Raw genomic sequence first — 16,651 nt, forward strand, 5'->3', positions numbered from 1 at the left:
CTAAAGCTTCCACATCCTTCCTATAATGAGGTGACCAGAACTGAACACAGTTTTGTATCCAGACAGCCAAATTTCCCTGAATCCCATGCCTCCTTACTTTCTGAATGAGCCTACCATGTGGAACCTTATCGAATGTTCTGTTCTATGTTCTATGTTCAAACCCCATACAGGTCGAAACCGGAAATGACACTACTCACCATAACGGACCAGACAGTATAAATTCCAAGCAGAGTAGAACAACATCGCTTCATCGGAGGCCTCACTGATGATGTCACCTAGCATGGTGACGAAACGTCTAAACAAAAACAAGCCAGCTCGGCAAGCAAGTCAATAAAGTCAATAATTTGATGTGTTTTACTTTCTGTCCCTCACTTATACTACATTATTCTGAGGACAAATATTCGCTTGGAGTTTTGTTTTTATGATAACAGGGTAGCCATGAAATTGCTCAAAGGAAGTCCACACCAAAAATCAAGTTATAAAATGCATTGGAAGTTGCAGTAAAGCTTTAAAAATCCGATCCACAATTTTTTTTGGATGATATTTTGATTATGGATTGGAATAAATTATTGTATTAATTGTATGGCTCTGGAATTATAAACTCTGTCTTGTGAATATTGTTAATCAACCTATCCAAATGGATTGGGACACACCTCTGGAGCAGGTGGAACTTGGACCCAGGACTTCTGGCTCAGACTTAAGACACTACCGCTGCACCACAAGAGCTCTATAACCTCTTCCTTGTATTTTCACTCAAGTTTCTGATCTTATTAATATGAAAATCAAAATCAAATCTGGAAACGACTAGTATCTGAAGTAATAAATATTCTTAGGATTGGTAACAATGGACTTCTGATGGATCAGGATATTAAAGGGCACACAGTAAAAATGTTTAAATGGAGTTATGGTGCTGTATCAGACATAATCTGATTGAATGGCTGTGTGAGATGCTGAAGAGGGTGATTGATGTACTCTTGTTCAGATGGCACAGATGGAGGCACCTTGTCATCTCATGCAAGAAGCTGTTGTTCAGTTGATTACTCTGCACACTTAATGCCCCCCAGTATTAATAAACTGTTGATAGCTTCAGTATCCACAGCTATGCTAGATTCTGACCTCAGAGCATGAACGTATTTAAGCACAGTTGGCCACGACTGAACAAGAATCAGCTGCACCGTTGATGCTTTTCCTCTTTACAGTTCTGGATGTTGTTACCTACTATTTATGTCGTTTACTTAAAGAAAGAAAAGTCATTTTTTGTGGATAACATCATTTATTTTTCCTTTCTTCCCTCCAGAGTAAAAGTACTCTGAATCCTGATGCCAAGGAGTTTGTTCCTGGAGTGAAGTACTGAAATTCTGAAAGTCTTGCAAGCTGCCCTCTGCTGGAGGAAGCAACAAAAAAAAAATACAATTTCTGAACACTGTGAAGCAAGTCACTTTTTAGGAGGGCCTATTTGTTATAGATGCTATTGGATTACCCACCTTCTTCCCCTTCTCAACCGAAGACCTGTTTTAGATTTACTGGGTTTATTTTGGCTTGTTTCAGCTTTGTTACAAAAACAGCTTGGCCCTTTCACACTTTCCTTTACGTGCAAGGCCAAGTTGGCATGCTGTTGTTGGTGTACGGTGTTCCATCTGCCACATATCATGTGGGTCTTTTACTTAAAATGACTGGTTTCATAGCTTAGTTGGTGGGGAAAGAGGTGAATTGAATGCAATGCCAGCTTAAAACTTGCTCAGTTTAGGGTACTCCGTATTTCCTGGGAGAAAAGTTTAAAGTGAGAGTATCCTTTTTAAAACAATGTCTAAAATTGGCTTAAGCGAAATATCAAAAGCACTTTGCCAAATGAAGCTGATTCTAAAAGAATTGAAAACTACCAACTGCTGGAACCACACAGGCACACGCACGGACACACACACAATCACAGCCTTTGGTTTTTTTACTGCCTGATTATTATCTCCCCTCTTTTCCCTGCTATGAGAGCCTTACAAAAGGGGGATGTAGAATAGCTATACAGAATACAGTATTACCACTGCCATTACATATCGTCAGTTTTATGGTCTAAACAAATTTCCTTCTAAAATAACATTGCATCTAGCAGTAAAAAGAAGCTAAATATGTTATAATGCACATTGTAAGATCCTATAAATACAGTATATGTCTCTTTTGGGGGTTTTTGAAGTGCAGCCCAAATGGGCTGAAGAAAGTACAAAAGGGATGCTGTTTGTCTAGTTTGTATGGGGAAATCCTCTCCTGACTGAAAATTGGGTTGCACTTTTCATGACAATGGGTGATGGTGGGCCATGACAGAAAATTGCCCAAGGTACAGAGTCTGCAAATGCTTGGCAGAGATTTTTATGTAGCAGATACCTTACATTAAGAGCCAGTTCTTGAGTTATCACTAAATCATCCATGCTTGCATCTGCCTCAACAACGAAAATGGCATCACTACTGCAGCCTTTCTTGCACTTTCTTTCTAGGAAGTTGATATTTCTTTCAAGGCTCAACTTTGCTTTTCTTTTCTCATCTCGGGGACAAACTAGTGCAAAAAAAAACTGGCATGTAGCTTTATATTTTAAGAAAACAATAAGATACTTGTCAACTCTTCTAAAGCTTTGGTCAGTGGAAAGTTTGCAAGTTCAATGTTTGAATGTGATTTTTAAAAAGATCATGCATAAATTCTTTGTGGGGTGGGGATGTACAGGTGCAGGACCTGATGGTATAAGAGTGGTCTGGCAAACTAAGACATAAGTAAAGTTAACAGTTTTTCATATAACGCAGCATTTCAGTGGGAGGAAATTGAATCGGGTCTTAAGTTCTGAAGCTCACTTTATTTATTAAGTTCGCTTGATGTTCTCTCAGTTGATCACAAAACACAAACAATACTTTGCAATTTGGGAAAAGAAACAAAGATCTGTTGCCTCATTTCCTTCTGAAAGTTATTAGTTAATCCAGTTCAGCATCTCCTGTGGGAATGGGTGGGGGGCAACCCTAGTCTTCAATGCGGTGCTTTGGTCATTGACTTATGAATTTTGCTGCTGGGAAAGTCCTTTCCAGTGGGTGTGATTAGGTACTGACATATTGCAATTTTCTATGAATTTGACAATTTTGAGCTTATCAAACTTTTACTTTTCCGAACCATCTTCACTTAAAACCATCCAGGTCTTTAACAGATGGAGTTTTCAGTCCATTAATACTTGTATGCTTTCAAATATTGAAGTAGCTGTACTCTTTTCTGAGCCTTGTATCAGCTCATAATAACAAAAATGTGTTTTATTGCTAATAATTTGTTTAGTTTACCCCGTACACAAAGCTTCAAAATATTGTTATTGCACCAATTTCCTGTTTCACATAACTAATCCTGCAAACTTTGTTGATTTAGCTTTTTTAGGTGTTATGTGGTGATGACAGCATCTCAAGAATCTAGAATGAAATTACTACTGAGACGCTTCAGCAATTTTCATAATAATTGATTGCATACTAATAGTTTCTTGTTTTCTCTTCACTTCTACCCACTGTTCTGGTTCTGAACACAGGTAGTACCTTTACTACCATTTCTGCTACAAAGGTAGTAGAAATTCGTTCATAAATGCAGAACTTTTTTTTTACATGCAGTGATGCAGTACCTCTGGTTGTGGCCTAAAGCATCTGTTTGCACCTTCCTCACTGCCCAAGTAAACAGTAGCACTTAAGACTGTTGCTAATAAATCTTAAGTATAATTTTTTGCATAACTTATCGTACCATGGAACTCTCGATTAGAAACTAACTCTCCTGTTAATTTTATGGACTGGATGGATGATATTTTATTCTGAGAGTTGGCTCTTGTCCCTTTAACTTGAAAAGTTTTTGAGATATTTCAATCTGTTTCAAGGTAACATGTTTTATCTTTTTCCCCTGGTGACCTATCACGTTTGCAGTGGTGGTTACTTTATTTTTAATGAAAGTATATTAATGTATGAAGAAAAAAAATATTCAATTTTCACCATATTGTCAGTATTAAGTGCTTCTAAGTCAGTTATAATGTGATCCACATGGCCGCCTCTACATTTCAGTTGCAGCATGTCTTCACTAGAACAGCACTCACACCTGCTTTGCTCCAGTCTGATGTTCCTTTTCTCCAAACATATATGATCTCTGAGCTGTGTGTCAGTTGCTCCTGAATTGAGGTCTCTTTTGTGTTACATAAGTGCCCACCAGAAGCATTATTTTTGTCCGGAGCAAGGTCGTTGATGCCATCAGTATGAAGGATTGGAAGCTCGACTCTGGGGTTAATGAACAAGTTTGGTGTCCTGGTAGCCGAGTGACTAAAGGCACTGTCCCTTGTGTGACGTGATATGGATCAGGTGGCCCTAGATGCAACTTTTGGTGTGTACCAAGAAAGTTGATCAAAGCAGACAGTAGCAATGAATAGTTTTCTATTAGCTCTGCACTCCTGGACTAACAGAAAGATCTAGCTCCTTATTGGAACATGATTGAAAAATGCATGTAAGTGAATGTTTCACTGAAACCAGATTCAGTTCAAAACACTGACCTTCAGAGTTGAACTGTCTGCTTCTGAACAATGCTTTTGAGGAATAGTCACTTTCAGGGTATTTTAGGGCTGCCAGTACTGACTGACTGACTGTTTTTCAGCATTAGTCAGTGTCTTCGAGATGATTAAAATTTGAATAGAATTGTCGGTGGTGTTTAGGAGGACGAAGTTCTGATGTGACAACTTATCTCTTCATTGGAAAATTCCCTAATGTTTTCTAAAACTGATCTCAGATTGACAGTTTTATTTTTCTGAAGCTGTTACTTTCTTCATTTTCACTTATTTCATTCTGCCTGCCTATCCAAATGGAGTAAAATGCTGATATCATGAACTTTCAGGGAAAATATTTCATCACAATGCAATTTTAGTATTCAAGAAAATAAGTGTCTTTCTTTTGCTTTGATTACTCTGAGGAAACCGGGTGCTGCATTCTAGGTAGGTGTATTTTGCATTTAAAATTAATGTGTAGCAACTGTTCTGTCTCACTCCACCCAGCTGTCCCAACTTGAATCATTAAGAAGAGAATATAAATTATGGCCAGTTGAGAATGATTCCAAGCTTGGATTTCTTCAGTGCAGTAATAACAGGAATTTAAAGCAATGAGATGAATGAAGCAAAATTGCAGAGGAGCATGAATAACTTTTCTAAATAGCAGAAAGTTTAATTTGGCCATATGTGAAATCTAAGGGAGTTTTTTGGCAATTAAAGATATACAAAATTCCCAGAGCCATTCAAAGCATCATGAATGTGACCAGAGAATTTAAATTGTGGCAGGTTTACTTCTAGATATTTGTTTGCTGTTGGGAAGAAACACTTGCTAGTTTTTCCTTTCTTACCCGTTCACTCGCCCTGTCGTTTCACCTCGCAATAGCTGCCAGCATAACATTTGTGCAGTAATGAGGATCTGCCTCAGAAGATCTAGTTTGTACATCTCAAGTAATACTTTGCCTCACCATTTGGTTTCACATCTCAATTGTTTCAAAATGTAACCAGATTCTTCTTTTAGGATTGTGGAGATTGTGTGTGCACTTGAATTCATTAGCTTTTGTTCACTTCCTATTTGTGCCCACATTATGAAACCAAAAACAAATGAACAATCAGGGGATGCTGTGTCCCATCATGCACTTAGCCTTTAACCTTCTCTCGCATTTCAAGGGAAAGGGTGGGTTTGGGAGGTGCTTTCATTTTTGATCCACACAATTAAAAATATTGTTTTCAAATTGCAAATAGGATGCAAATAAATCTCTCAGCTGTAATCAGTCTTGTTTCAGTTTAATGATAAACTACATTATGTTAATTTTTAAAAGATTCCTGTTTAGTATAATGCTGACTATTTTACTGCTTGCGTGTACAAGTAGAAGCTGGTGCTTTACAATAGGTGTATGCGTGAGGGATGTTTACTGGTGTAAGGATCTGTATTCTCACTTTGTTATAAGAATCTAGAACTATTTGTTCTATGTTGCTGTTATCCTGGCTACACCATGCACTCAAGATACATTTTCTGAGTTAATTCAGCATTTTCCATCAAGCTTGGTCTGCATATGGGACAAGGAGTAAGCTGAAATATGAGATTGCTGGACATGTTGGGACAGTGTTGAAGTTCTGAGATCTTGAAGACCCAGCTGCTTATTTCCATACTTGCCATGTAAATGGAGTAGTTGGCACTAGTGTTATAATCCTGGTCCCGTTCCCATTTATGTTTGCTTCCTACCTATACTTAAATTTAAATTTGCATTTCACTTGGTACAATATGCACTTGAGACATTTTAAGGGAGATTAGGGAATGTGGGGAGTAGTTTCTTGTTTTGTTAATAGGTGGAGGACCACCTTTGGAAAAGCTCCATCTTGACATCTGGAAAATAATTAGTGTTTTCGACATAGCAGTGATATTTTTAACAACTGTTTTGATGCTTTAGAATAACTCGAGGCCATGTAAAGCGCTACAAAACTACATTAATTCTTCCTGTTGTGTCATTTTCTTCTTTTAATCGATTTTTTTCCTTTTTATCTCTTTCTGAAAATCAATCATGACCAAATTCAGGGAAATTGAAAAAATCATCCTGTTAAACAGTATATAAATCTATAAAACCAGGATATTTATGTTTTAAAATGGAAAAGCTCATTGACCATAGAAATATATTGAGAGTTATTTTAGTAATTCTTTTGGAAAGGTGTTAAGTTTATCCATTTGGGGCAGGGTAATGTAACATTATTTAATTGATTTTTCTTTCCCATCAAACTTGATTTTGCTTGCCCTGAGGTTCTTGATCTTCAAAAGAGCGTTTGGCTCCTAAGCATTTCACCATGATGGCATTTTGTAGACACAAGGACAAAAAAGTGCAAGCCTAATTCTTCAGTCCATTCTAGACACCTATTGATACCACTCTGAAACTAATATCAACTGGGGGAACCTTGTATCTTAGTTCCTTTCCCTTTTCTAGAAATTATCCAGCGTCTTTTCTGGCAAGAATTTCATTTTTTGCCTGCCCTCATTCTCTAAATAGTTCCATTTGGGGTCTTAAATTGTTGTGTTTTCTTGGCAGTGTGTCTTTGTCCCATTAAAATCACTTGCACAGTATCTTTGTCAATTTGCTACCTGGTAGTTAATGGGCTGGTTCACTCCCAGGGTAAAATGTTTTTAAACCACAGTTGCCAGCATACTTCTGTATTAATACCATCTCTGTATTAAAAGTTGAATTCTCAGCATTTTGTCAAGACGGGGGCATTATCTGATTGTGTTTGCAGATGTCTCACCTTGGTTTATTGTTAATTATCTGATACAAGTGTGAAATAAACTTTGTAATTTACATTTGTTTAGTTTTTTTCTTCAACAGGGCAGAATTTTGCAGATTTTGAGAAGTTCTTGTTAGAATTTACAGCACAGAAAAGGACATGTCTGTTTAAATTGTCCATGTTGTTTTGATCAATCCCACAAGTTGAAACCTCTCAATTTATTTATTATCAGATCCTTTACTGAACTTAACTGTCATCAAACAAAATCATTACAGATCCAAGAAACCAAACAGTAGTATTTTATAGTCTGCAATGGTTTAAATCTTATTTATTTTAACCAATTTTTTTCTCCACAGATGTTGCCTGATTAGTTGACTATTTCCAAAACTTTTGTTTCTCAGATTTCTGTGGCATCCAAAATATTTTGTTTTTGTAAACCTGTTGTCCTGTCTCTCACGTTGAAGTGCTGCAATTCCGTATTGTTTAATTTATCGAAAGGGATGGGGATGAAGTTTAAGATTTACATTAGAGAACACAATGCGAAGTGCCCAGGATTAGCAGAGTGCAGTACAAGGTCAAACAGCAGAAGACCTAAGAGGAAAAGTAAAGCTGCAAGTATTCTGCAAGAGCAGAGCCTGAAACTTAGATCACTTAAATAAAATTGAGGTTTTTTTTTCATTTTCAATACTAGGATTATAGAAAATAGGAATAGGAGTAAGGCGGCACGGTGGCTCAGTGGTTAGCACTGCTGCCTCACAGCGCCAGGGTCCTGGGTTCAATTCCGCCCTCGGGCAACTATCTGTGTGGAGTTTGCACATTCTCCCTCTGTCTGCGTGGGTTTCCTCCGGGTGCTCCGGTTTTGTCCTATAGTCCAAAGATGTGCAGGCTAGGTGGATTGGCCATGCTAAATTGGCTGTAGTGTTCAGGGATGAGTAGATTAGGTGGGTTATAGGGGGATGGGTCTAGGTGGGATGCTCTGAGGATCGGTGTGGACTTGTTGGGCTGAAGGGTCTGTTTCCACATTATAGGGATTCTATGATTTATTCGGCCTTTGTGCCTGCTCCGCCATTCACTGTGATCATGTCTGATCATCCAACCCTGTTCCTACTTTTCCCCATAGCCCCTTTGACCTCTTTAACCGTAAGAAGATCTTGTGGCCATTTTGAATAGTGATGGTGTTGAGTCTAAGGAGCTGGATTCTCATTTACAGAATGCAGATACTGGCTGCATTTCATTTGGGCCTTTGCCACCAGCAGTAGGCGTCTAATTTTTTGGCTGATTCAAACCGAGGTCCTAATTTGACAGGGCAATGTTCAAGCCATGCTGCTGCATTGGAGTCTCCAGAATGGCCATCCTGGGGGAAAATCTGCTTATTGAGGAGTGTATGTTGCCACTTTTGGGGAAAATATTGTTTTGGACCCAGTTTAATAAGAATTGAATTCACTCTCTGCACCATTACCGACACACATGCAACACTTTTTGCAGAAGGACCAGAAAGGATTAGACAGGCCAGAATTTTTAAACTGTGTCCGGGAGAGCTTGCTTTTTTTGTACCAGTATATAGATAGTCCTCTTGGAGATTGGGCAGTGCGCGACCTAATCCGAGGGAATTAAGTCTGTCAAGTAGTTGAAGTGTCAGTGGGTGAGTATTTTGGGGATAGTGAACATAACTTAAGTTTCAAAGTCATTTTGGAGAGGCATAAGGATGATGCAGAAGTTAACTGTCTAAATTGGGGGAAGGCCAACTTCAATATCATTAGTCAGAATCTGGCAAACACAGACTAGGAGCAGCTATTTCCAAGTAAGTATATTTGGAAAGTGAGAGACTTATAAAATCAGTGAGAGTTCAGGGCCAGCATGTTCCTCTAAGAGTGAAGGAGATGTCCAGGGAACTCTAGATGTCAGGGGATATTGAGAGTTTAATAAAGAAAAAGTAGGAAGCATTTGTTAGATATGGGTCATTAAAAGCAGGAGGCCCTTTAGAAGTGTAGTGTTTAGTGGTGTGGTTTGGGGAAGAAAAAAGAAATTTGGATGGCAAAGAGGGGCCCTAAAATACCTTTTCCAGATAGGGATTAAGGAAAACTGGAAGGTATTTCATAAGTATATTAAGAGCAAGATTACCAGGGAAAGAGTGGGACCTATTAGAGACTGTTGGGACAATCTGTGCATGACAGCAGAGGATGTGGGTGAGATCTTAAGGATGTACAGTTGCGTAAATCATCAGAGCCTGATGAGATTTATCTCAGGCTGCTATGGAAGGCAACGGAGGCGATTGCCTGTGGCTGGCAAAGTATCAAATATCTCTGCCAGGACTCTAGCAAAGTGCCAGATGACTGGAGGATAGCTGATGTGGTTCCTTTGTTCAAGAAGAGCAGCAGAGATAGGCCAGGTAATTACAGACCAGTTAGTCTGACATCAGTGGTAGGGTAACTATTGGGAAAAGGTAACTAAATATATTAATGAGGCTAGTGCAGTTTATGTGATTTACATGGACTTCAGTAAGATCTTTAACATGGTCCCACATGGAAGGCTGTTCAAAAGAGGAGCGCGCATGGGATCCAAGGCAAATTGGCAAACTGCCTTCTCATTGCAAGCAAACTTTGAATCTAAAGGGTGGAGGGTCGTTCTTGTGATTGGAAGCCTGTGACCAACAGTGTACTGCAGGGATTCGTGCTGGAGCCCTTGCTGTTATGTATAGAAGATCATAGAATCCCTACAGTGTGGAAACAGGCCATTCGGCCCAACAAGCTTATATTTAATGTGAATGACCAAGGGATGACACAAAAATTGGTGTTGATAGTGAGGAGGATGCTCTCAAACTACAGTCTGATATCGATTGGCAAGTAAACTGAGCAGATGGAATTTAATCATTTTACATTTTGGAAGATCTAATTGCAGAACAAAAAACAATAGCACAAGATAAAGTCCTTTGGCCCATCAAGCCTGCACCGATTCCTAGTCCTTTAGACCTGCTAATTATTGCCCATACATTGTTTCTATATCTTTGTTGGCCTCCCGTTCATGTGTCTATCAAAATAAGACTTTAGCAATGTTTGTGTGCTTGTTTCCATCACCTCCACTGGCAGTACATTCCAGGCATCTACCACACTCTGTGTGAGAAATTTTACCTGCACTTCTCCCCTAAACATCCCCTTCTCACCTTGAACCTGTGCCCTCTTGCAGTTGACCTTTCCACCCTGGGAAAAAGCCTCTGATGAGCCATCCTATCTATGCCTTTCATAATTTTGTGCCCCTCTATCAGGCCCCTCAGCCTCCGTCTTTCCAGTGAAAGCCGTCTTTCCAGTGAAAGCAATCAGAGTTTATCCAACCTCTCCTTGTAACTAAAACCCTCCAGACCAGGTCACATTCTGGTAAACCTTCTCTGCACCCTTTCCAAAGCATACGCATCCTAGTAGTGTGGCAATCAGAACTGCATGCAATATTCCAAATGTGGCCGAACTAAAGTTTTGTACAGCTGTAAACATAACATGCTAACTTTTATATTTGATGCCTTACCAATGAAGGCAAGCGTGCTGTGTGTCGTCTTGACCACCTTATCCACCTGTATTGCCACTTTCAGGGATTTGTGGACTTGTATGCCCAGAGCCCTCTGTCAATGCTCCTAAGGGTTCTGCCATTCATTCTATAACTCGCACCTGAATTTGATCTTCCAAAGTGCATCATCTGCATTTGTCCATAAGGGCATACACATCAATGGTAGATCCCTAGGGAGTACTGAGAAGCAAAGGGACTTTGGTGTACATGTCCATTGATCCCTGAAGGTGTCAGCACAGGGAGATAGGGCGATGATGAAGGCACATGGGATACTTCCCTTTATTAGCAGGGGCATAGAATGTAGAAAGTGTGAAGCCTTGTTGCAACCTTTACAGTACATTGTGAGGCCACAGATGGAATACTGGTTAAGTTCTGGTTTCCACACTATCACACTGGAGAGGGCGCAGAGGAGATTCACCAGCATGTTGCCTGGGCTGGAAGGTCTTAGTTATGAGGGCAGACTGCATATGCAGGGTATATTTTCCCTGGAGCAGAGGAGACTGAGCTGGGTGATCTGATTGAGGAAGACAAAATTCTAAGAGGCATGGATGGGATCAAGCAGGAGAATCTTTTCCCTACAACAGACATGTCTAAGACCAGAGGGTGTAAATTTAAGGTTGGGAGTAAGTGGTTTGGAGAAGATCTAAGGGATTATTTTTTTCATCCAGAGGGTGGTAAAAATATGGAACACTGCCTGAGAAGGTACTGCTGTCACAACATTTAAGAAGTATCTGGATGAGTCCTTAAAATGCTAGGACATAATAGACTATAGACCAAGTGCAGGTAAATGAGATTGGTCTAATTTGGTGTTTGTTGGTCGGAATAGCCATCATGGACGGAAGGGCCTGTTTTTATGCTGTATGACTGAGCAGTGCACTGAATCTATCTGAATGTTGTGCTGTCATGGACTGTTTTGTGATTGCAAGGAAGCAGACCTAGCTTTTTTATATATTCACTCATGGGATGTTGCCCTCCTTGGCTGCACCAACACTTATTGTCTATTTCTAGTTGCCATTGAGAAAGTGCCGGTGAGCTGCTGCCTCGAACCACCAAAGTCCAGGGTGAGCCATTATGCCCCTACGGAGGGAATGCCAGGATTTTGACCCAACAACATTGAAGGAACAATGATATATTTCCAAATCAGAATAGTGAGTAGCTTGGAGGGGAGTTTGCAGAGGTTAATGTTCCCATCCATTTGCTGCCATTGCCCTTCCAGGTGGAAGTAGTGGTAGGTTTTCAAGGTGCTGTCTAAGGTCTTTGCTGAATTTCTGTAGTCTATCTTGTAGAGAGTACGCACTGCTCTTGCTGAACCTTGGTGCAGCAAGTGGACTATTAAATGCATTGCACTTGAAATTACAAAGACACATGTTCCCCTCAAAAGTCAGTACTACAATCTAATTGAGCTGAGACAATGTTGAATGTTTTACTGTATCTAAGGTGCCATTATAAATTGAAAAATTGATTAGATGGAGTACCCTGAAATTTTGAGAGGTCAAATAATTGAAAATGGCTATTCTTACAAACAATGCTTCGATCTTTTAAAAACAAAAAGAGGGTGGAAGAGAGTTTAACAGAGTCTAATGCTGTCTGTACCACCCTAGTTAAATAACTTGCAAAATGACTGGTCTCAGCAGGTTTCAGTCGAAGACTGTCCTAACATTGCAGGTCCTACTTCCCCCAAATTCTCATGCCAGTGACCGATAAAATGAAATTAATTTCTTCCACACCAATCTCTGAGCCACATAAACTTTTGAATCATATTTAGCCTATGATGATTTTGCTGGTGGCTCAGATAATAATTCAGAGATTATTGCCTTTGAGGTTCTGCTTTTTAAATTTAATCCTTAGCTTCTCACAATCTATAAGCAGAACTTCTCTCTTAGTCCACGGTCATTAGTACCTATGTGGACCTCAACTACTGGATCCTACCCTCCCACTGCGTGTTCTTCCCAAGCCAGAACAGAAGTCTTGAACCCTGGTACCAGGCAGGCAACATAGACTTTGGGCCTACAATCAAGCCTTTGGCACTACAATCAAGCCTACCCCAGCTCAGAGCCTCCCTCTCCCAGACCTGCAAAGGACCTCTTCTGTTTTTCATTCTTCTCGTAATTCACAATCTCAACCAATGATTTTTCTCCGCCCTATCTGACATTAAAAACCGTAAGTAACTTTACCGGTACCTGCCACCAACCACAGGCCTCTTCCACTCCTCAATTCCTCAATCCTACCCAGGACGTCCCCCACAGTGTGCCTGGCGCCATTGACCATGTGGTCACCATCGCCTCATCCACTGACGCCACTGACCTCGTCACATCTGCCAATGCCGGTCACGTCCCTTCCAGTGCTGCAAACTATGGCTCCACTGCCACCACCCACACCGCGGACACCGCCACTTCCATTGCTGAGACCGAGAGCACCGCCCACATCAACGACGACATCGCTTCCATCGACGTTGCCCCACCCTCCAGCAATGTCACTAGCTCCAACCCCACAGCCAGCTCCAACCCAGCCATCAGTTCTACACCCAACCCCAGCCCCAAGCCCTGCTGGGTCTTCACCATCCCCCCCCTCAGAACTCCCCCTCACTGAGGATGAATGGTCAGTCCTCAGTAAAGGACTCACTTTCTTTCCCCTCCGCCCACACATCGATGAATTCCGTTCATGTTTGGATGTCGAACAGTTTTTTCGCTTCCTCCACACTTATTTCTTTAACCGTGAGTCTAACCCACCCTCTATAGACCTTTTCTCCCGCCTCCAACACACCCCATCCTCCTGGGCATCACCCCAAGGCCTCCTACCCTCCCACAACCTTTTCATTTCCAACTGCTGTCGCGACATCAATCGCCTCAACCACTCTACCCCTCTCACTCACTCCCACCTCTCCGCCACATAAAGTGCAGCCCTCCACTCCAACCCTAACCTCACTATCAAACCCGCAGATAAAGGAAGTGCAGTAGTGTTATGGCGCACTGACCTTTATATAGCTGAGGCCAGGCGCCAATTCTCTGACACCTCCTCCTATCACCCCCCTCAATCATGACCCCACCCCAACCACCAAAACATCATCTCCCAGACCATCCATAACCTCATCACCTCAGGTGACCTCCCGCCCTCAGCGTCCAACCTCCTCATTCCCCAACCCCAGCACCGCCCATTTCTATCTCCTTCACAAAATCCACAAACCCGACTGTCCCGGCCAACCCATTGTCTCTGCCTGCTCCTGCCGCATTGAACTTATCTCCACTTACCTTAACTCTGTATTCTCCCCCCTGGTCCTGGAACTCCCCACCTCCTCTAAGACTTCCAATTCCCTGGCCCCCAACACCTCATCTTCACTATGGACATCAATCCCTGTGCACTTGTATCCCCATGCGAATGGCCTAAAAACCCTCCACTTCTTCCTCTCCCGCAGACCCAACCAAACCCCCTCCTCCAACACCATCATCTGCTTAACTGAATTTGTCCTTACCCTTAACAACTTCTCCTTCAATTCTTCCCACTCCCTACAGACTAAGGGGGTGTCTATAGGAACCCACATGGGCCCAAGCTATGCCTGCCTCTTCATAGGATACATGGAACAAGTCCCTCTTCCGCAGCTACACTGGCACTATCCCCCACCTCTTCCTCAACTATATCAATAACTGTATCAGCGCTGCCTCGTGGTCCCACGAGGAGCTTGAACAGTTCATCAACTTTACTAACACCTTTCACCCCCAACCTCAAGTTCATCTGGACCATCTCTGATACCTCTCTCTCCTTCCTGGACCTCTCTGTCTCCGTCTCTGGTGACCACCTCAAAACCAACATCTATTTCAAGCCCACCGACTCCCACAGCTACCTAGACTACACCTCCTCACACCCACCTTCCTGCAAGAATGCAATCCCCTACTCCCAAATCCTCCGCCTCTGCCACATCTGCTCCCAAGATGGGGTGTTCCACTCCCACGCATCCCAGATGACCCCTTATTTCAAGGACCGCAACTTCCACCCCGCCCCCCCGCTTTTGGTGATCAAAAATGCTCTCGACCGCATCTCTTGTGTTTCCCCCACCTCTGCCCTCATATCCCCTCCCTGCAACAAAAACAAAGACAGAATCCCCCTTGTCCTCACATATCACTCTACAAACCTCCGTATTCAACATATTCTCTGCCACCTCCACCACCTGCAATCTGACCCCACAACCAAGGATATATTTCCCTCCCCACCCCTATCTGCCTTCAGTAGGAACCGCTCTCTCCACGACTCCCTCGTCCGTTCCACTCTCCCCACTAGCCCCACCACCCCCGGCACCTTTCCCTGCAAACGCAGGAAGTGCTACACCTGCCCCTACACCTCCCCTCTCCCATCCATCCAAGGAACCAAAAAAACCTTCCACATCAGACAGAGGTTCACCTGCACATCCGCTAATGTGGTCTATTGCATCCGCTGCTCCCGATGTGGCCTCCTCTACATCAGTGAGACCAAGTGGAGGCTCCGAGATCGCTTTGTAGAGCACCTGCGCACGGTTCACGACAAACAACAAAACGTTTTAACTCCTCCTCCCACTCCCTGGGTGACATGTCGATCCTGGGCCTCCTCCAGTGTCACAATGACACCACCCAGAAATGAGGATCAGCACCTCATATTCTGCCTTGGGAGCCTACAACCAAATGGCCTCAATGTGGACTTTACCAGTTTCAAAATCTCCCCATCCCTGGCCCCATCCCATGACCAACCCTCCCTCTCATTCCCGCCTCCTTGACCTGACACAACTTGTCCATCTTCTCTGCCACCTATCCACTCCTCCCACCTCACTGACCAATCCCCACTACTGCCTACCTGCACTCACCCATCACCACCCCACCTACCTTCCCCAGCCCCACCCCTCCTCTATTTATTTCGGAGCTCCCTTCCCCCTCCCCCATTTCTAAAACAGGGTCCTGACCTGATACGTCAACTTTCCTACTCCTATGATGCTGCCTGGCCTGCTGTGCTCCTCCAGCTCTACACTGTTGTTTCTGACTCCAGCATCTGCAGTTCTTACTGTTTCTAGACTTTGGGTCTCTCTTGTGTATAGAATGCTGTGTCAAACCCTGGTCTATACTGTCCTCCAATACCTCTACATCTCTTTTAATTTGCCCTTTTAATTGTCTCCTGTGCCATGATCAGTCTCCTTATCCATGCTCCAGCCCTTGCTCAAATTCGTACAAGCTGAGAGAACCTTGAAACTGTTGTCAATTACTAGGGCTGAGACACCTCCCTCTACCTTTTTCTTCTTACCTTCTTCATGTGCAGGGGAGGCAATGGCCTAGTGGTATTATCACTAACTATCAATCCAGAGACACAGGTAATGTTTTGGGGACCCAGGTTCAAATCCCACCACAACAGATGGTGATATCTGAATTCAATAAATATCCGGAATTAAGAATCTAATGATAACCATGAATCGATTGTCGGAAAACCCCATCTGGTTCACTAATGCCCTTTAGGGAAGCAAACTGCCATCCTTACCTGGTCTGGGCCTACATGTGACTCCAGACCCACAGCAATCTGGTTGACTCTTAACTGCCTTCTGGCCACTTAGGGATGGGCAATAAATGCAGCCTAGCTAATGACGCCCTCATCCCAAGAATGAATAAAGTAAAAACAAAATCTCCTGTCCATGCCAAATCAGAGGATCCTTTCACAAGGTGTGTGACTGCCTTTTGATACGAATTCCTCAGATAACCTTTTCCCTCACTGATGTGTAGCAGTGCACACAACTTGTTCTCCAGCCTAAAACTTCTACAAGACCACAAGATGTAGGAGCAGAATTAGGCCATTAGCCTCATCGAGTCTGCTCTGCCATT

General features: G+C 42.4%; 1 protein-coding gene across 3 annotated transcripts in view; it reads left to right on the forward strand.

The window, feature by feature from the left end:
• LOC109914828 (polyadenylate-binding protein-interacting protein 2-like) overlaps positions 1–7,342 on the forward strand; it is a 92,482-nt gene extending 85,140 nt beyond the window's left edge. For all 3 annotated transcript variants that reach the window (XM_048605633.1, XM_048605626.1, XM_048605629.1), the window contains one exon: positions 1,298–7,342. In XM_048605633.1, coding sequence (XP_048461590.1) covers positions 1,298–1,354 — 57 coding nt within the window. In that variant the 3' untranslated portion in view covers positions 1,355–7,342. The remainder of the gene's footprint in view (positions 1–1,297) is intronic.
• Positions 7,343–16,651: the final 9,309 nt, after the last annotated feature.

The sequence above is a fragment of the Rhincodon typus genome, chromosome 1 (genome assembly GCF_021869965.1).
Source record: "Rhincodon typus isolate 14 chromosome 1, sRhiTyp1.1, whole genome shotgun sequence".
NCBI lineage: Eukaryota > Metazoa > Chordata > Chondrichthyes > Orectolobiformes > Rhincodontidae > Rhincodon > Rhincodon typus.